Source organism: Mirounga angustirostris, unplaced genomic scaffold (assembly GCF_029215605.1).
Source record: "Mirounga angustirostris isolate CCGP_5_RB_7025 unplaced genomic scaffold, mMirAng1.0.hap1 SCAF_3, whole genome shotgun sequence".
NCBI lineage: Eukaryota > Metazoa > Chordata > Mammalia > Carnivora > Phocidae > Mirounga > Mirounga angustirostris.
In genome coordinates, this window is record NW_026991711.1 from 151,792,041 (window position 1) to 151,812,123 (window position 20,083).

The window sequence follows — 20,083 nt, forward strand, 5'->3', positions numbered from 1 at the left end:
CAGAAATGTGATAGTTTCCAAGTATTTGGGGGTTTTCTGGATTTTTTATTGCCACTTATTTCTAATTTAAATCTAGTGTTTGGAAAATACACTTTAAGGTTTCAAGCTTTTGAAATCTTTTGAGACCACCATGTAGTCTATTTTAAGAATATGTATCCTACAGCTGTTGGGTATAGCCTTTTATAAATGTCAGCTCAAGTTGAATCGTAGTGTTCAAAACTTGAATTCCTTATTTTTTCCTTTGGATATTCTATCAGTTACTGAGAGAGCAATGTTCATTTCTCCCTTTAGTTCTGGCAGCTTTTCCTTCATATATTTTTGAACTCTGTTAATAGTTACATATACATTTATGATTGTCATGTCTTCCTCATTGACACATACAGTATCCCTCTTTATATCTGGTAATCCCCCTGGTCTTGAAGTCTACTTTGTCTGAATGTCAGCAGGATTTTTTATGCTTCCTATTTGCTTGGTGTATCCGTTCTAACCCTCTTGCTTGCCACCTTTATATTTAAAGTACCTCTCTCGTAGGTAGCATATAGTTGGATTTTTTAAAAAGACTATTTTTTACAGCAGTTTTAGGGTCACAGCAAAATTGAGCAGGCAGTAAAGATAGCCCCTGCACCCGCACATACAGCCTCACCTACTATCAATATCCCACTCCAGAGTGGTACACTTGTTACATTAACATACCATCATTACACAAAGCCCATAGTTACATTAGGGTTCACTCTTTGTTGTACCTTCTATGGATTTTGACAAATGTATAATGGTATGTATCCACCATTTTAGTATCATACGGAGTAGTTCACTGCTCTACATATGCTCTATGTTCCCGCTCTTCAACCCTCCCTCCTCTCTAACCCCTGGCAACAACCACTGGATTTTTTAACTATCACTATTGTTTTACCCTTTCCAGAATATTAGATAGTTGGAAAGATTGGCTTCTTTAACTTAGTAATAAGCATTTAAGGTTCCTTCTTTTCTTTCCATGGCTTGATAACTCACTTCTTTTTAGCACTTAATCATATTCCATTATCTGGATATATCACTGTTTATCCATTCACCTGAAGAGCATTTTGGATGCTTCCAACTTTTGGCAATTAAGAATAAAACTATAAACATCCATATGTTGTTTTGTGTGGACACAATTTTTCAGTTCATTTGGGTAGTTTTTTTGTTTTTGTTTTTTAGGTTTAGTTTTGTAAGAAACTGCCACCCTGTCTTCCAAAGTGGCTGTACTGTTTTGCATTCTCACCAGCAATGAATGAGTTCCTGTTGTTCCCCATCCTTGTCAGCATTTGAGGTCATCAGTGTTTGGATTTTCACCAAGTGTTCTCAGTGTTTTAATTTGCAGTTCCCTAAGGTAGAATGTTGAACATCTTTTCATATGCTTATTTGCCATCTGTAGGTCTTCTTTCATGAGGTATCTATTCAGATCTGCTGCCCATTTTTAAATCAGGTTGTTTACTTGTTGAGTTTTAAAAGTTCTTTGTACATTGGAGCGCCTGGGTGGCTCAGTCGGTTAAGCCACTGCCTTCGGCTCAGGTCATGATCCCGGGGTCCTGGGATCAAGCCCCGCATCGGGCTCCCTGCTTAGCGGGAAGCTTGCTTCTCCCTCTCCCTGCCTACTTGTTCTCTCTCTCTCTCTCTCTCTCTCTCTGTCAAATAAATGAATAAAATCTTAAAAAAAAAAAATTCTTTGTACATTATGGATAATCCTTTATCAGATATAGTTTTGCAAATATTTTCTCCAAGTCTGTGGCTTCTCATTGTCTTGACAGTGTCTTCCACAGAGCAGAAGTTTTTAACATGATGAAGTCCAAATTCTCTATTTCACGGATCATGCCTTTGGTGTTGTATCTCAAAGGTGATGGCCAAACCCAAGGTCATCTAGATTTATCTATAACTCCTAAATGCTATCTTCTAGGAGTCTTATAATTTCATGTTTTACACTTAGGTCTGTGATCCATTTTGAGTTAATTTTTGTGAAGGATAGAAGGTCTGTGTCTAGATTTTTTTTTTTTAACATGTGGCTATATGGTTGTTCCAGCACATGCTGAAAAGACTATCTTTGCTTCACTGTATTACCTTTGCTCCTTTGCCAAAGATCTGTTGACTACGTTTGTGTGGCATGAATCTTACTTTTTAGCTAGCCTGCCTTTTAAGCTGAAAATTTTAGTCCATTTCCTTCCAAATTTTTTATATGTAAGGGTTTAAGCCAGCCACTTCACTGTTTTCTAATTGTCCCATTTGCTTTTTTCTTCCTATATTCTTCCTTTCCTGCTGTTCTATGGGTTCAATGTGTCAAACTCCTTATTGTTTTTAAGGCATACTTTATCTTTTCCCCCATTTTTCAGATTGGACAGATCTATAGATGTATGTTCAAGTTCATTAATCCTTAAGTATCCAGTAGCTCATCCAATGAGTTTTTCATTTTAGTTCTTGAGTTTTTTCTTTACAATTTTCATTGCTCTGATGAGATTCTACTTTTTCAGTCTTTATCACTTTTTTCTTTTTTTTAAAGATTTTATTTGACAGAGACACAGAGAGGGAACATAAGCAGGGGGAGAGGGAGAAGCAGACTTCCTGCCAAGCAAGGAGCCCGATGCGGGGTTCGATCCCAGGACCCCGGGACTGTGACCTGAGCCAAAGGCAGATGCTTAATGACTGAGCCACCCAGGTGCCCCTTCCTTACATAAACAGCTTTACAGTTCTATTAAGTAAGTTGTGTTAATTACCAAATGCTGGGTCATTTGGGATTCTATTTCTAATAACTTTTTTCTTGGACGTGGGGCACGCATTCCTGCTTTGCACAGCAAGTAATTTTATATTCTAGGGTAGATATTGTGGATAATACCCTTGAAGGAGTCTGGATTATGTCATCTTCCTTTAAATGGTATTGTTTTATTCTCCGTTTGAACTTAGTCCAATATGGTCTATGGCTGGTTAGCCTGTTTTTGTGAAGTTTTATTGTAACATAGCCACTGCCCACTTTTTTTTTTTTTTTTTTTGAGAGAGAGTGTGTGGACAAGCATGGGGAGGGGCAGAGGGAGAAAGAGAATCTCTTAAGCAGGCTCCACGCCCAGTGTGGAGCCAACCCAGGGCTTGATCTCACAACCCTGAGATCATGACCTTAGCCAAAATCAAGAGTCAGACACTTAACCGACGGAGCCACCCAGGTGCCCCTCTATGGCTACTTCTGCACTATAGAGCAGAACTGCATAGTTGTGACATAGACCATATGGCTCACATACCTAAATTCTATCTAGCCCCTTAAGAAAGTTTGCCAACCCCTGCCCTAGGATTCACACCTGACTCCTAAGGTTTCTGTGAGGTTTCTCCACGGAGGCTGGTCTTGGAACTCCGAGGATTCCATAGCACTAACTTATGGTATAATCGTTCAGTGCTAAGTCTTACAAATCCTTTTCCTGTAGGTGGTCTTGATGAGACCCTATCAAATGGGAGACCCCATTTCTGCCTTTCCCCACAGCTCCCTTGCCTCTTGAAATTTCATCTACCTTTAGGATTCCAACCTCTTCAACTCAGCAGGGCTGCCACTCTGCTTGGGCCCAACCTCCCCAAGATAATGCTGGAAGATGTTCCCAGGCAGGATGCTCAATTGTGGAGTTTAACGTTCTGTGTTTCCCTTCTCTTGAGGTTCACAGTCCTGTGCTGTTTTTCACATATATTTTCTCCAGGTTTAAAGTTTTTGGTGACAGTAAATCTGGCACTACTTTGAAAGCTGCTTTTGCAAAACCAAAGATCCTAGAAAACAGATTATGATGATTCTCCTCATTGCCTTTTTTTAAAAAATATTTTGAAAGAGAAAAAACGAGTCGGGGGTCAGGGGGGAAGGGTAGAGGGAAAAGCAGACTTCCCATGAAGCAGGGAGCCCTATGTGGGACTTGATCCCAGGACTCTGGGATCATGACCTGAGCTGAAGGCAGACTCCTAACCAATTGAGCCACCCAGGTAGCCTACTCATTGCCTTTTATTGACATTCATTGAATAATCATTTTCAGGCTATGTACAATTCCCTTAACCATGCCTCATGTACAAATAGATAACATGTTGGTGATATACAACCAGGGCAGTTCCTGTCTTCAAGGAGTTGTCTAGTAAACCAAACATCTTCGTTTTTGAAATACATCTTTAGCAAGACATACGGAACTAAGGGTAATTAAAAGCAAAAGGCTAGACTTCCTCCACTCCCCGACCATATAATCCTTATTAGGGGTAGTATTATGGGAGAAATTGGGTAGACTTCATAGAAATCTAAATATTGTCAAATGGCAAAGGTCACCTTTTCTGGACTTTTACTATTTAAAAACTACCATGCATTTAAATTCATTTTTATCTTAAGATCGTAATTTCAGAAATAAGTCAACTGAGTTTGATTTTATGAATTTTTCTAGAGCTATGACTTTCTGGTCCAAAAACTACGCTATAATCTGGGATCATAGTGTTATAGAGACTTCACCTGTGCTTTCTTATGGCTGGACTCCCTCCTGTGAAGTTGCTTTGTATTTAGCTACCCTTAAGTCCTAAGAGAAGGTCATTCAGTGACAGCATCCAGTTGCGAAGATTAGAAGGTACATCATGAGCACTGCAGCCTACTTACTGACCAGACATCAGACAAGAGACATTTAAGGGAGGAAACCTCTAACCTTATTTTAATCTGAGCTTTTCATATAGTTTCATAGGGAGCATCTAATTCAGAAGAAAAAAGAGGTCTCTTTAATTGTAAACATCTAACCAGGGGCCAGAGCCTGACCCTGAGTCCAAGATGTGTAGGCTCATGAGATTTGAGGCAGGACAAATGTTTTATTTGCTTATTTCACAGCACAGATCAGGGGTTGGCAAACATTTTCTATAAAGGGCCAGATAGTAATTTCAGGCCACACGGTCTCTGTCAAAACCACTCATCTCTGCCATGGTAGCATGAAAGTAGCCATAGCCCACACACACACAAATAGCATAGCTGTGTTCTAATAAATTTATGGGGCACCTAGGTGGCTCAGTCGTTAAGCATCAGCCTTCGGCTCAGGTCATGGTCCCAGGGCCCTGGGATCGAGCCCCATGTTGGGCTCTCTGCTCAGCGGGAAGCCTGCTTCTCCCCCTGCTTGTGTTCCCTCTGTCTCTGTCAAATAAATAAAATCTTTAATTTACAAAAACAGCTAGAATTTGACCCAAAAGCTAGAGTTTGCTGAATCCCGGTGTACATAAATAAATCTAAGCAGCAAAAGTTAAACTGTTTTTAGTTTCATAAAAAACAGATTTTCCTATTTTGTAAATTGCCAGTTTTACTGAGTGGTTTTCTTTCTATTGATAAGATAAAGCTGTTGTTACCTCACAAGTGACCAAAGTGGTAAAGAGGACTGCTACTACAGGCTACCTGATCAAAATGAAACTTTTCTTTTCACAGATAAACACTACAGGTGAAGACTGGTAAAAAGAAACATTGATTTCTGAAGTGCCTGGAAAGGAAAAGCACTGGTCAGTATCACGTGGACAAGCTCAGTGTTTTCCAAAGATGCTGTTGAAGTAGTCTTTGCTACTGCTTTTCTTCACTCAAAGCTCTTCATAACATGGGCTGCATGAAATCAAAGCAAACTTTCCCATTTCCTACCACATTTGAGAGTGAGAAGCGGCATGCAAGTGAAGAAAGCTTTATGTCTGAAGAGAGATTTCTACCTAGGATGCCTTCTCCAGTTAATGTCGAAGAGGAAGTGAAGGAACCACCAGGGCCCGAAATGGTAGTCTTCGAATTTGCACACCGCCTATCCCAGGAAATCTTGAGTGATGCCTTGCAGCAGTGGGCAGGCAATAACATCAAGTACTATGACATCCCATACATTGAGAGCGAGGGGCCTTGATGCCATAGGATGATGATGGTAACTTTCTTGAATTGTGGATAAAGTTGGTGCTAGTTTAAACACATGAAATAATAGCAAAAACTGGTGTGAATAAATACAAATAACTCCATCTGGATGTAAAAAAAAATGTCTATGATAAGAGTATAGGAATATCTAAAATGAAATATGTTAAGCACTTTTATGTTGATAGCAATTTCTATCTGCTTGGTCTCGGATTTGAGTCATTTAAAGGGCTAAACATAGGTCCTGCACCACAGTAATCAGCTGTATGTCACACCACTTTCTTCCTGAGGCACTAATAGTATCACCAAAGAAATCAAATAGTTATTTTAAAAGGAGTGTCTTTAAAATAACCATTTGTTAATTTACACACACAAGTTACGAAAAGGATTTTTCAGATGCCTTGGCAAGGAAATGGCACTTAAGCCCCAGTAATTAATAATGGGTCGTTTGTCAAAACCATTTGTGTCAAGGATCCCTACTTAACACAAATGATCAAGCAGCAGAAAGCATCCCTTGTAGAAGTAGTCCATCTTGAAACCTGTCCTTAACTACCACCTTGAACCTCAGGGCCCTAACTAACCACAGCTGTTATTGGATGACTCAAGACTTTGCACATAAGGCATCTGAACAGGATACAATTTACCAAAGTCATGACATTAATGTTTATGGCACTGAATTAAGCAGCCCAGTGATAAAACAAGAATTTTTACAAACAGCAATCCAGTAAATTTTAAATAACAGAAGCCCTAGTCAAGGTAGAAAGCAGAACCTGTTTGCAGTGCTGCATGTATATGAAATTTTACTGTCTCAGATATAGAGGGTTGGTATAATGGGCACTCATTTCCATTTTTATTATTGACTAGTGGGGCAGTCCCTCTTCAGATTACTGTGGGACCAGTCTATGCATGAGGCTATCCAGTTGCATTACAAAACAGAAGATCAAACACTCCTCCAAAGAGAGTACTCGTGTATTTTTTTTTTTTTTTTTTATGGTAACAATGCACATAAGGCATTTACAGCCGTATTAAATTTGGCTACCTTTTTGGGGAAGTTTTTTTTTCCCCCCCAAGAATTAAGTACTGTTTAAAATTAATGGTAACAGAGAATTTGGGAGTGGAAGAAGATACTGAGAAAACATAACCTGTAGAAAAATTGGGACTCAGTCTCTAGAATGGTCTTTTCGTCCAGATTTGCTACACACTTAGTTGGAAAGGGAATTATTTAAGTCTGTGTGCATTAAATTCTATTAAGATTCAATAGACACTTGTCACTGACAATTAAAGGAAGGCAGAAAGACTTGTGACCTCTTTAATGAGATAAATATATATTTGGCCTTGTAAGGCAGAAATGCTACCTCTAATTTTAACGACTATACTTTGAAACCCGCAAACAGAGTGAATTCTCCCAATTGCATGGACAAAGAGAATACTTTGAAGTGAGTCATGTGCCATCTTTCAGTTGCCCTTGGACACCTGAACTTTCATTTCACCTAGTCCCAAGATTTGAACTGTCCTGTTGTACTTGCAATCTAGAAACTTACAAAGTAGAAAAACCACCTCTCCTGTTTATATAAGGATCTGAAGTTCTAAGGCTAAGGCACAAAAGTCTTCTCAAAATGCAAAATATCTTTCGAGCTCATGAAGAAAAATTTAGGTTTTTGAGTATACTAATGACTCAGACAAAAGCCTAGACGTTGCCATTTTTCATTCATTTTGTATCTCACATCAGGCCACTCTTGCTGCAAAGTCATTTACTATTTAAAAGATAAGAGAACACAAAAGCCATAGCCACACTCAATTTTTCAGCATACACAGGGATGTAGACTGTTGAGTTTTCTTATAAATATTTAACCTCAGGTTCTGTGCCTGGGCCCCTATTTCCCAGGGCTGGAGCAGGGATGCCTGTCAGATCCATATCTCACTAGAATTCTCACCTCTGTTGCCACTCTGACAGTATGGTTTTGTCACCAAGCATCAACCCCTCGCTCCTGAATCATTTTAACAGAGTATAAGATCTTACAACAGAATTATCGTGGAAATATACGCTGTATTATGTCAAACCAAATCAGTGAGTTAGTCAATAATCCAAGTTGGAGGCAGGCAGGAAAAAGCAGCGGATAAACAAATTTGTGCTGCATGTGCTAATCATCAAGATATAGTTTGGCCTTGATGACAAAACAGATGAGAACATCTTTGATAGGATAACTTCTTTCATACCTTCATATCTAAATATTGGATTTACTTCATTTTGAATTTTCACAAACAGTAAAAGAATGGAAGATCTATTTGAGAAGGAAGGAACATATAAAACAGAAGGCAAAGAATTATTAGCTACCGGAAAGGGAAACATTTGTTCCAACTTACACATCATAAACACAGATGAAATAATAGTGGCCAAATTATAAGGGAAAGGAAACCGGGCAAAAAAGGGCCCAAGAAACAGCACTCACGTCAGGCTCCATCAGAGGACACACTGCAAAAACAAGTCTCCAGTGTTCTCGACTAAGGTAAGGGGCACAGTAGCAAGTTCCTTTCTTTACCACATGGACATGTGCCCAACCCCTGAATCTTCTCCCTTGAGAACATCCAGGATAGAGGCAGATGAGCTGCCACCCATGTGACCAGGAACCTCAGATGGCAACTGTAAACGCAGCGGATTATCAGAGAAGTGTGCCAGTCCCTCACTGAACCCCACAACCGTGCTTCACTGCTCCCTTCACCAGGTAAAGGTGTCTTGTGTGCTCTTACCTTTCAGTTGCAAAGCCTCCGATCCCAGAGTTCTCAATTTTCAGTTGCCTTATCTGTTCTTTGCAAACGACCTGTGGTCATTAGCACTTAAAGCACAATTTAAGGGGATCTTAGTTTCAAAGGAATAATTTGTGTCAAATTGCCTTATTAGTATTAAAAACAGACACATTGAATGAAGGAGACAGCATGACACTCATCCTACTTAATATCACTGGCATTTTATGAGAAGAGGGAACTATACTTTTTGTATTATATAGTTTTAGAAATCAAAGACACATGATAAATAATGTCAAGGAATAGTAAGTTAAAAACAAAGTTCCAATAAATATATTGTTTGCTTGATCATAATGCCCTCATCCTGTATTTGTGTGGCCAAACACCATATCTTCCTTGGAGCAGTGGGCACAAGCTCAGATGTACTCCCTATATCTTACTTTGCAAAACTCAAGTTTTATTAATTCTCTTCCCTGTAAGACTTAGCTAGGAAATGGTATTTTTCCAAATATTTTTGTGAAAACCTTTTTCCTAACCATACAATAAAAGTCTAGTTGCCATTAACCAGTTACAATTTCTGATTAAAGCAAATGCCTTTCAATATTGTGTACTGTCAATTTTTTTGATATAAAGAACTTAATATTTTTTCTGCATTTCTAATGAATACAAAGTGGATAAAAATCCACTGATACAAATAATTTCTTGGATCATTCAGGTCCAATTTGAGAGCTTTAAGAAAATGTAAACATGTCCATTATCATGCCATCTGTATTCTAAATCTATTCTTGACTTTTTTGGGGGAAAAATGCTTCATGTTAAATATTTAGAAAATTTAAAGCAACTCCTAGATTTCAATTTCCTCATCTATAAGAAGGGTGCAGGATACGATCTTTGACGTCTTTTTCAGTTCTGCCACTTTCTGTTCTTAAAAACCAGAAATTCTCTTAGTTTCTGAATGGTCTGGGATGGAGGGAAAACTATAATAAGTCATAAAATAAATGATAAACTGACCTTTAAAGATTATTCTTACCTTGACTTTAATGTCCCAAGTCTGGAACACCCTGCAGTTTCTTGTGTACCTTAAGAAAAACTTATTTTGTCAACAGTTTTTGAACATATTTCTATTTTGAACAAAAAGCCCTTTTTATTTTCCTCCTGAATTATTCTGTGTAACAGCAGATAACTTATCGCACACAAGTTTAATGTAAATTGCAGAAAGCAATGTGTCTCTATTTTAGAGACTGGAGTTTCCTAATTCCTCATTCTTTCAGATTAACAAATCCTACAAAACAACCATCACTTTCACCATAGGAAGGGATCCTGGTTAACTTTAGAGAAGACCAAAGCTGAGTTAATAATACTAGAGAGACAACCTCATAAAAACCTTTTCTCTTTGCCTGAGATTTCTAATATTATAAAAGGAACACTTCTATAGTAACTTATAATTACTTTAAAACAGGTTTATATATGCAGGAAATTCTCTGAAGCATTAACACAATAGCCAAAAAAATTTCAGGGTTATTTTTTTAATAATCTATACATAAGTTTATTTAATCAACATAAAAACTACTACCCAAAGCCAAAACATAAGGCTCTCATTTCAATTAGATATTTAAAACCTTCAAATTTTCCCATTTCTATAAAACGGGTTGGCAAACATTTTCTGAAAAGGATCACAGAGTAAGTATTTTAGGCTTTGCAGTCTCTCTTGCAACTACTCAAAGCAGCCATAGACAATATGTAAACAGCTGAGTACAGTGATGTTCCAATAAAGCTTTATTTATGAACACTGATATTTGAATTTCATGTAATTTTCACACGTCATGACATATTAGTCTTTGATTTTTTTTTTTTTTTTCCCCTCAGCCATTTAAAAATACAGAAACCATTCTTAGCTTGTGGAAAACTGAACAACAGGCAGCAGGCCGGATCTGGCCCATGTACTTTGGTTTGCTGACACTTGCTCCAAAATAATCCCTTAAAAATCTAGTCACCTTAAAATTTCAAATCGTTACTTCCCAGAGATTTAAAGTAATCATTCAAATCTTCATCAGTAACTTCTTTTAAATCAGCCGGTTTCCACTTTGGACTCTGGTCTTTATCTATTAAAACTGTCAAGTGAAGACATAAGAAATGTTAGTACATTTTTTTCAGGTATTACGAGATTTTAAATTACTGAATTGACAGAAACTACCTTACACAAGGCATATTTTCTATAGCCCATTTTTTTCTGCAAAGTTAAAAATTTTTGCATGTGTTCCATTTTTAAGTTAAAGCCCTATAGGATTTGGATGGATAGTAATGTACTGATGATGATCCATGGGGTTATTTCCCAACCTGCTAAGTCTAATGCCCGTAGCTTGAATACAGCCTACTAATGTGGCTTAAGCCTTAGCCTTCTTCAAACAAAATCGTAAATGAAATCTTCCTGTTATAAAACAGCTAAAACCAGAGTTGGTCTGGTTTAAAGGCAAGGCAGGGGAGGGTGGAGGGCCCAGATCTGCCTTCTAAACTCCTCCACATTGAATTGAAAGGAAAATTACTTGAAGTAGAGGGAAGGGGGGGATGACTTTATGCATAATTAAATGTGGATACTGCTGTTCTGCTGAATCCTCTAGTTCACACAGCTCTGAATTAAAATAGCAGACCACCTTTGCGTTATCCTAAGAAACTACTTCTCTTATTTCAGTGTAGTCATCATTCAGTGTGGCCGCATAGCATCCCCATCGGATCATAAGTATGAGGCAACTGGCAAACCTCTCCTTTAAAAAGGGAAGGGGATGGGCGCCTGGGTGGCTCAGTCGATGAGCGTCTGCCTTCAGCTCAGGTCATGAGCCCCACATCAGCCTCCCTGCTCCGCTGGAAGCCTGCTTCTCCCTCTCCCACTCCCCCTGCTTGTGTTCCCTCTCTCGCTGTGTCTCTCTCTGTCAAATGACTTAAAATCTTTAAAAAATAAATAAAAAGGGAAGGGGCTGTCAGTTTCCTGGTTGTGACAGTATACTACCGTTATATAAACGTTACTGTTTGGGAAAACTTGGTGAAAGGTACACAGGATCTTTCTATATTTCTTAACAACTGTATGTTAATCTACAATTATCTCAAATTTTAAAAAAAGAGAAGGGGGCTATCCTTAGTATGGTTATGGTAGAGAATTTTAACCATGCTTAAAATGTGCATAATTCTTGTGGATACTGGAGGGGTTTTTTTTTGTTTAAGATTTATTTATTTGAGAGAGTGAGCAAACGAGGGGGGAGGAGGGGCCACGGGAGAGGAAGAGAGAATCTCAAGCAGACTCCCGTTGAGGGTGGAGCCTGATGCAGGGCTCGATCTCACGACCCTTGAGATCTGACCTGACCCAAACCAAGAGTCGAATAATTTAACTGCCTGCACCACTCAGGTGCCCCACACTGGAGGTTTTTAAGGCTGGGCCGCCTAGCTACAGGATTCTGGCTAGTACCAGATCAGTGGTAACACTGATATTATGATCCCTGCCAATTTGACAGTTTTACATTCCCCGAACAGCATAAATAAAAACAATTCTGGAACATTCTTTCTTCAAGAATCTCTTCCCTTTTAAGCCCTCTGGCCAATGCTGTCATGTTATCTACCTCCTTGACAGTCTGCTGAAGGGCAAAAGGAAAGAATATTAATAAAATCTATATGTTCTTTTCACACAGACATAATTTTTTACTTAGCACAGATAATAACAAGTTCCTGCCATGTAGACAGCTCAGGTTTTTTCAAGTCTCATGAGGCACCCACTCAAATTCCTTTTGGTAACTCTCTAGTTCTGCTGAAATCTATATTTATTTTCTTCTATAACCAGGAAGTAGCTTATTCTAGCTGTTAAGAGTAAGAATTTTTGACAACCATTCCCCTAATTTGCTAGTTTATTTTATCTAATTTGCTAACGTATTTTATAATTAGCAAACCGTAGCAAACATTTGGTTATTATGCAAGGACACCAAACAGTTTTACCCAGAATAGATGCTGCTTGCAAAATAGGGAGATTATGCTAAAAGATGAGGCAGTATACTTTCTCTTCATTAAAAAGTAGCTTGATAAGCTCCTGTGTTATGAATCATAACTTTGATGCTGCTTGGTCCCAACTGTTTCCGTTAAATAATTGACAGTATATATGAAAACAGTATCTTTGTTTTTTAAGTTTAAGAGGGCTGCTACAACATAAAATGATGCACTGAAACCCAAGTAGCACACAGGTCCTCCTAATATCAGAGGTCTAGGCTCTGATCCACATGCAGCAAGAATTTGCAGGGAATTAGGGTGAAAAATGCATATTTTACTTGTTTTTATAAAACATACAGCCATCTCCTCTGACTCAATTCCCTGGGTTGTCTAAAAGGATTTGGACCCCTGCTTATTTCTGATATTATATCATGCCGTAAGTTAAGAGCATTCTACAACAGTGACCAGTCTTTATCAAAGCTTACAGCTCAGAGAATCTTTTATTCAGATAAAGTATATACAGAATCTCTACATTAAAGCGAACAATAAAAACATTAAAACATTAGATATGCAAAACACATGCAAAGGGGAAAACTCATTTTGTGCAACATAAATAACGGCTATTATTTATGAGGATATGGGCTTTACACGTAAACTGTTCTGCAAATTTGCTAAGAACAAAAAATAAACTATTTTACCTTTTCTAACTATGCTGACTTTGGAGATGATAAACAAAAACAAATTAATAAGAACATTAGCAGATGTTACTAATTATGTCCTATGTTTTTTCTCAATGTCCATGTTTAACCACTTGGGTACAGGGAAAGAGGTTACGGTAGGGTTCAACGCTGCTGGGAACGGCCAGGCCAGTACTAGAGAGAGGAGGGGTAGGGGACTTGAGGGCTTCTTGCAAGGGAATAAATGTACTTTTCCCAGGCTCCAGCAGCAGAATGAGTTTTCAAGCCCAGCTATACTTAGCAGAGGCAGTCCATGGGATTGGAGAAGCAGGATTACCTCTTACATATAAATTAGGGAGCAGTGACACAGGTTAGGTGCATTTTTCAAACCATATTGGTTTCAAAGACTGATATTCCCTTATGTGCCAGTTGGTAATATGAAAAAGCAATAACTTTGCAAACTTTACCAAAGTGGAATTTTCACTAATAAAACAACTATCCTCTTTGATTAACAGTATATGCTTACAAATCCTATTTCCATAATAGCCAGGAAGAAAACAATCATCACTTACCTGCCCTAACACCTTCATAAAAATCATGGCCTCCCTGAAAGAAAATTGAGATTAAATGGTGGATTTCCAGGCATCTTTATGCCCAGTGATGATCTGTCTCCTCCACTCCCACAGCCACAGCCTGAAATAAACAGAGACTGGACCACTTTTATGACCCACTCTCTTGATCACCACCTCCGATTCTCATCTGCTCAAGCACATTCACTGTTCTGCCACTGATCCTACAATTTTTTCACCACTTACTTTATTGTGGTCACTTTCCCTTGAAAATGCCCTCATCTCCCTCGAGGCTTTTTCTCCCCTTCAGTCCATCCTGGCAAAATCCCAGCACCAGCTGCCCCTACCATTTGCCTCTGCCTGCTTTCGAGGGGCTAAATCTTGCTGCACAAAGATCTGTGATTGGTTTCATTTAAAATTCATGACCACACATCTCAAACGGGCATGGAGAACTGCCCAATGATCCATGTTTTCTTCTCCACTTCCCAAGATAATGATTTTAACTGTCTTCTGCCTTCTCAACCTCTACCCCTCGCAAATTTTACTCTCACCGTATTCTCAGCTAATGACTTAACCTTCTATTTCATTACAAAAAGAGAAGCTCTGAGCCATGAACATTCTCTTCTTCCCACCCCTAAAATACCTGCAGCCCAACTACACCCATCTGTACCATGCTTTCCCTTTCCTGACTACAGAGGAAGGGACCATCCCTCTTTCAAAGGCCTGTTCTCCCCCACATTCCCACTCACATCTCCTCTTCTTAAGGACTGTGCTTGAGAAGGTTATCTATCTCCATTTTTTCCCCTGGCATCATCAATGTAGGCAGCATAACTCAATGACTGACTGCAGTTCAAATGTCTGGGCTCAGATGAATGGATAAAGAAGATGTGGTGTATATATATACAATGGAATACTACTCAACCATCAAAAAAAAAAAATCTTCCCATTTGCAACAACATGGATGGAACTAGAGGGTATTATGCTAAGCGAAATCAGTCAGAGAAAAGACAGTTATCATATGATCTCACTGATATGTGGAATTTAAGAAACAAAAGAAAGGATCATAGGGGAAGGGAGGGAAAAATAAAACAAGATGAAACCAAAGAGGGAGACAAACCTTAAGAGACTCTTAATCACAGGAAACATACTGAGGGTTGCTGGAGGGGAGGTGGGTGGAGGGATGGAATAACTGGGTGATAGACACTAAGGAGGGCACACGATGTAATGAGCACTGTGTGTTATATGCAACTGATGAATCACAGACCTGTACCTCTGAAACTAATAATACATTATATGTTAATTTAAAAAAACCAACAAATGTCTGGGCTCACCCACTGCCTCTACTACACAGTAACCACGTGACCCTGGCCTAGTAACTTCCCTAATGCCAAGTTTCCTTCTATGAAATGGCAGTATCAATACATCCACTGGAGGATTATCTCACTGCACATCCCAGCACAGTGTCTGACACATAGTAAGTGTTCAGTAGATGTTAACTACTATTGGTATCAACATCATCTTTTTTCTCTACTGGGTCATTCCCTAACATGTTCTAGTATCTTCCACCTTATAAAATAACACGGAATTGCACTTGATTCCACAGTCCCAGCTTCTACCTATTTGTTTCAAGAAGAAAAAGTTGTGTACATATAGCCTCCACTTGTCCATATCCCATTTACTCATTTACTCTCCAACTCACCACACTCTAACTTCTGCCCCAACACTCCTCTGAAATGGCTTGCCAAAATCCCCTGTAATTTCAGTGTTGCCATATGCTAAAGATGTCTTTATCCTACCCTACTAGACACTTGGCACAATACTCCCTCCTCCTTGAAACACTCCTTTCTTCCTTTCACGACCCCACACTCTCCTGGTTTTCCCACCTCTGTCCTTTTTCTCTTCCACTGCTCTTTCTTCTCTAACCCACTCAAAATGCTGGATTTCTTGGGGCTCAGATCCAGCTCTCTCATTTTCCCTCTATACGATCTTATCCATTCTGTTATAAGATCATGTCACTCCTCTACTCAAAAATATCCAGTGGCTTCTCGTTTGACTCAGAACAAAAGCCAAAGTTTTACGAAGACCTTCCAGGCTATAGGTGCTCTGCACAGCCCTTCTCTACCCTGTTAACTCTGACCTCATCTCTCTCACTCACCGACCCCCTTTCTCTGCCCACTCCATCCACAGCTTTCTGCAGCTCCAAGGACAGGCAGGCACACTCCTGCCTCAGAGCTTTATACTGGCCTCTGCCTGGATGCTCCTCCCCAGAGCCTTGCACAGCTCATTCCCTCACTTCCTTCAGGTTTTCACTCAAACAACATCTTCTCAGTCAGGTCTTCTCTGGTAAATCCTATCTATAAGTTCAGCCACATCCCCCCACCCCACCCCTTTATGCCATATCCTCCTGCCCACTTTACTTTTGCTCCTTAGTACTTATAATCATATGCTGTATATTTTACAATTTTACCTGTTTACAATCTATCCCCCCCACTAGAAGGTAAGTTCCACGAGGGCAGGGATTTTGTCTATTTTGTTTACCTACGCATTCTTGGTGCCTCTAACAGTGCCTAGCATGTGGTAAGTAAATTTATTAAGTAAATAAATCTCCAAAGGTTTTTTTAAAAAGATTTTATTTATTCATAGAGAGAGAGAAAGAGCGAGCGAGCATGGACGTGAGAAGGGGGGGCAGAGGGGGAGAGAGAGAGAATCTCAAGCAGACCACTGAGCACGGAGCCCAAGTCGGGGACTCAGGGCTGGATCTCAGGACCCATGATGACCTGAGCTGAAATCAAGAGGCGGATGCTTAACCGAATAAGCCACCTAGGTGCCCCTCCAAAGTTTCTTTTTTTAAAAAGTGGTCCTAATGTCTTTCAGACTTAAATCTCTAATCCACACCTCCAAGCTCCCACTCCTAAATGCACTCTTTCCTTCCCTCGCATTCATCATCAAGGCCTATCAGTTCTATCTCCTACACTGGTCCTCGAAACCATTCACTTCTCTCTAGGGCCACCACCCTTGTCTAAGCCCCACTACTTTGCAACTGGATTACTGCAATAAGCTCATATCTGGTCTCTACATTCACTCTTGAACCCTTCCAACCCCATCTCCATCCAGCAGCAATAATTACTTTCTTAAAGCAAATGGAACCAAATCATCCACTGCTGTAACCCACAAGACTTCCCAACATACTCACTTCTTACGCTTTAGGTCACAGAGGAGCTGGCAACTCAAAGATGTCTTCCCTTTGTCTCTCCTACTCCCTCCTGTCCCCTGCATCATCCTCTTCTATCATCAACCTGTATGTTTCCTTTGGAGCACTAACCACAATTGTACTTATTTTACTTATTTTGTTTACTTGTTCTTCATAGTCTCAGTAGACTATAAATTCCATGAAAACAAGGACTGGTGATTCTTCCCACAACGTAACACCTAGCACGGTGCCTGGCAACATAGCTAACATATTTGCTGAAGGAAGGAAGGAACTGATCAACCCAGGCAGTGCAATAAATGTACAGCAGAAAACACAGACCGTGAGGTATACTGGGTAGTGGTCAAGAGTACAGGCCTTGGAGTGAGCCCACCTGGTTTCACACCCCATGTGTCTGCCACTTAATAGCTATACCCCTGGGGCGCCTGGGTGGCTCAGTTGGTTGAGCGACTGCCTTCGGCTCGGGTCATGATCTCGGGGTCCTGGGATCGAGCCCCGCATCGGGCTCCCTGCTCCGCAGGGAGCCTGCTTCTCCCTCTCCCATTCCCCCTGCTTCTGTTCCTTCTCTCACTGTCTCTCTCTCTGTCAAATAAATAAATAAAATCTTTAAGAAAAAAAAAAAATAGCTATACCCCCTGAGGCAGGTTACTTCTCTATGCCAGTTTCCTCATCTGTAAAGTGGAGACAAGAATAGTACCTATCATTCTAGAAATAGTGTAAAATTTAATGGAGAGGATACATATAAAATGCCTGTCACAGTACTTCTCTTAACAATAGCCCTCAGCTGCTACTTACATCCTACTAGGAGTGACTTTAAGATTCAAGTGACTAATAGAGTTTTATTTATAGTTAGATGAACTACTTTGAATACCTTAATAACTATTTCAAGACATGAAAGTCCATTAGGGAGACCTACTTTCTAGTTATTAAACAAAATATTTCCTTTATGCCATAAATTAAGGGTCCTCTACATATAACACAAAAGCAATGATTCTGCTTTCAGAGTTTCTCACCTAGAAGAAGAAATCTCTAAGACTCCGAAATGTTTCATAAAATTAATATTCTATGTGATTAGTCTATCTTAAGTGCATTTACAATGGTATTTTCAATGCTAAACTACTAATTAACATATGTAACAAACTAATAAACACCCATTCATACAGTTTATATATACATATATTCCTCGTTTTACCAATGAGGGAATTCAGATTTACAGAGTTTATGCTTCTTGCCTCAAGGTCAGAGACCGTGCCTGAAAAATGGTTAATTTCTATTTTGAATTCCGCCCGAGATTAGAAGCTTTCTTACACTTACACACAAATATAGCTGCTGTTTCGTAAGGGCTTAAGAACAATGTGAGAGCAGTAGTTCCACATACCTTAAGTTAATTGGTCTGTTGTGTGTCCACAGAGTATATTTACAAGTAGTCTTAAGGTTTTTGTTTATAGTTTTCTGCATTTTACATGCTCTACAATGAACATCTATTACTTTCATAAATAGAAAATAAGTATATATTTTTAAAATTCTTACCATACAAGCTTGACTCAGCCGATATTCCATAGTTAATACTTCTTGCAAGGTCTTTGAAGACCCCTCTATGAGTTGCCTTAGTGTGATCTTTAGGGATGTTGGAGACATTTTACTAATTACCTATGAGTGAAAAAAAATTTTTTACTAGCTTTAGCCCAAGAGTTCCTTTATTGTCTATAACAAACTAGCTGAGTTTTGATATAAATCTTAATTAAAATTTGCTCCTTAAACAGTACTTTCACATGACAGTTTCATAAAAGTGAGATTATGCTGTAGCCTCATCCTGTCAAAGCACCAATGGTTTTCTAATCTCTTTTAATAACAAAACAGATCATTCCACCAGTGGAATAAATGCTGTACCCATAAATTAATAAAAGAAATCTATACTTTGTAGCTGCCTGACATAAATTATGATCCCAACTAGGTAAGCAGTGATTACGCTTAAGTAAAATTAATACACATCTTACAAACAACTAAGATTTCAGAGAACATTTTAGCTTATAATATAAAGAAGGTAGAGTAGAAATATAGCTCTTTCCTTCCCATTTTGTGACTACAGAGAAGTGTTTGAACTGAACTATAGACTTTATAAATAAATCTACTTACCTTAAAAGTAAGGAGAGAAAACAATTCACGATACCATGAGGTGGTGTTCTATAGTATTTAAATATTTAATAAAGTAAGAATACCAGGCCTGACTCCTTGGCCACAGTGCCATGCGCCCCTTCCTTTTGAATTTAAAGATGCTATTACTAGTGTTCTGACACACGTGTATGACTGTGACCAATAGCTGCTGCAAGAGCTCCCATTATATGCGATGTAAATCTGATGCTTGCCCTCTTCTTTATCATTGCTATATACAGTTTTCAGGCCTGTTGTTGAGTTATTGCCTCAAAGGTAGAAATTTTACTTTCTGAGTTCAAAGAATTCCCCACATCAAGATTCCAGGTTCCTTGTAGCATCCTCAAGTGTGGCATGCAGAGTCAGAGAACAGACTGAATGGACAGGGCATTATTTTACCTAGCAGCTGCTAAACCTTAAATAGATGACAACTGTACAGGAAAAGTTCAAGGAAGATCAGTTTCCTACCTACAGTCACAAAGCCGAAGAAAAGGTGAGAAAGAGATGGGCGCCTGGGTGGCTCAGTTGGTTAAGCGACTGCCTTCGGCTCAGGTCATGATCCTGGAGTCCCGGGATCGAGTCCCGCATCGGGCTCCCTGCTCGGCAGGGAGCCTGCTTCTCCCTCTGACCCTCCCCCCTCTCATGTGCTCTCTGTCTCTCTCATTCTCTCTGTCTCAAATAAATAATAAATAAAATCTTTAAAAAAAAAAAAAAAAGGTGAGAAACAGAGAAAAGCAATTAAGGCTTTTTATGCATCTGATTCATCTTCGTAGGAACTCACCCTTCTGCCCTGAGTACTGTATGCACATGATCTCATTTAATGCCCCTGGAGCAATCCCACTCCACGGTCTCGCCTTTCTGGTTACAGACCATGAGGATGATGGCCCCT

The 20,083-nt window shown here is 39.3% G+C and overlaps 2 protein-coding genes across 7 annotated transcripts in view; one reads left to right on the forward strand and one right to left on the reverse strand.

Annotated features, from left to right (window-relative positions):
- Positions 1-5,305: 5,305 nt before the first annotated feature.
- Positions 5,306-5,969, forward strand: CUNH2orf88 (chromosome unknown C2orf88 homolog). The gene has a single exon (XM_045868350.2). It carries the CDS (start codon positions 5,592-5,594, stop codon positions 5,877-5,879), a length of 288 nt encoding a protein of 95 aa, XP_045724306.1. The 5' UTR covers positions 5,306-5,591; the 3' UTR covers positions 5,880-5,969.
- A 983-nt stretch (positions 5,970-6,952) lies between these two features.
- HIBCH (3-hydroxyisobutyryl-CoA hydrolase) overlaps positions 6,953-20,083 on the reverse strand; it is a 117,898-nt gene continuing 104,767 nt past the window's right edge. For 5 of the 6 annotated variants that reach the window (XM_064586828.1, XM_064586827.1, XM_045868349.3 and 2 more), the window contains 3 exons: positions 18,574-18,693; positions 13,839-13,872; positions 6,953-10,734 (listed from right to left, as the gene is read on the reverse strand). In XM_064586828.1, coding sequence (XP_064442898.1) covers positions 10,619-10,734; positions 13,839-13,872; positions 18,574-18,693 — 270 coding nt within the window. In that variant the 3' untranslated portion in view covers positions 6,953-10,618. The remainder of the gene's footprint in view (positions 10,735-13,838; positions 13,873-18,573; positions 18,694-20,083) is intronic. The other variant, XM_045868348.3, reaches the window with a different exon arrangement.

Excerpts from the sequence above, each read along its gene's own strand:
- CUNH2orf88 (XM_045868350.2), top strand. The coding sequence starts at position 5,592 with ATGGGCTGCATGAAATCAAAGCAAACTTTCCCATTTCCTACCACATTT.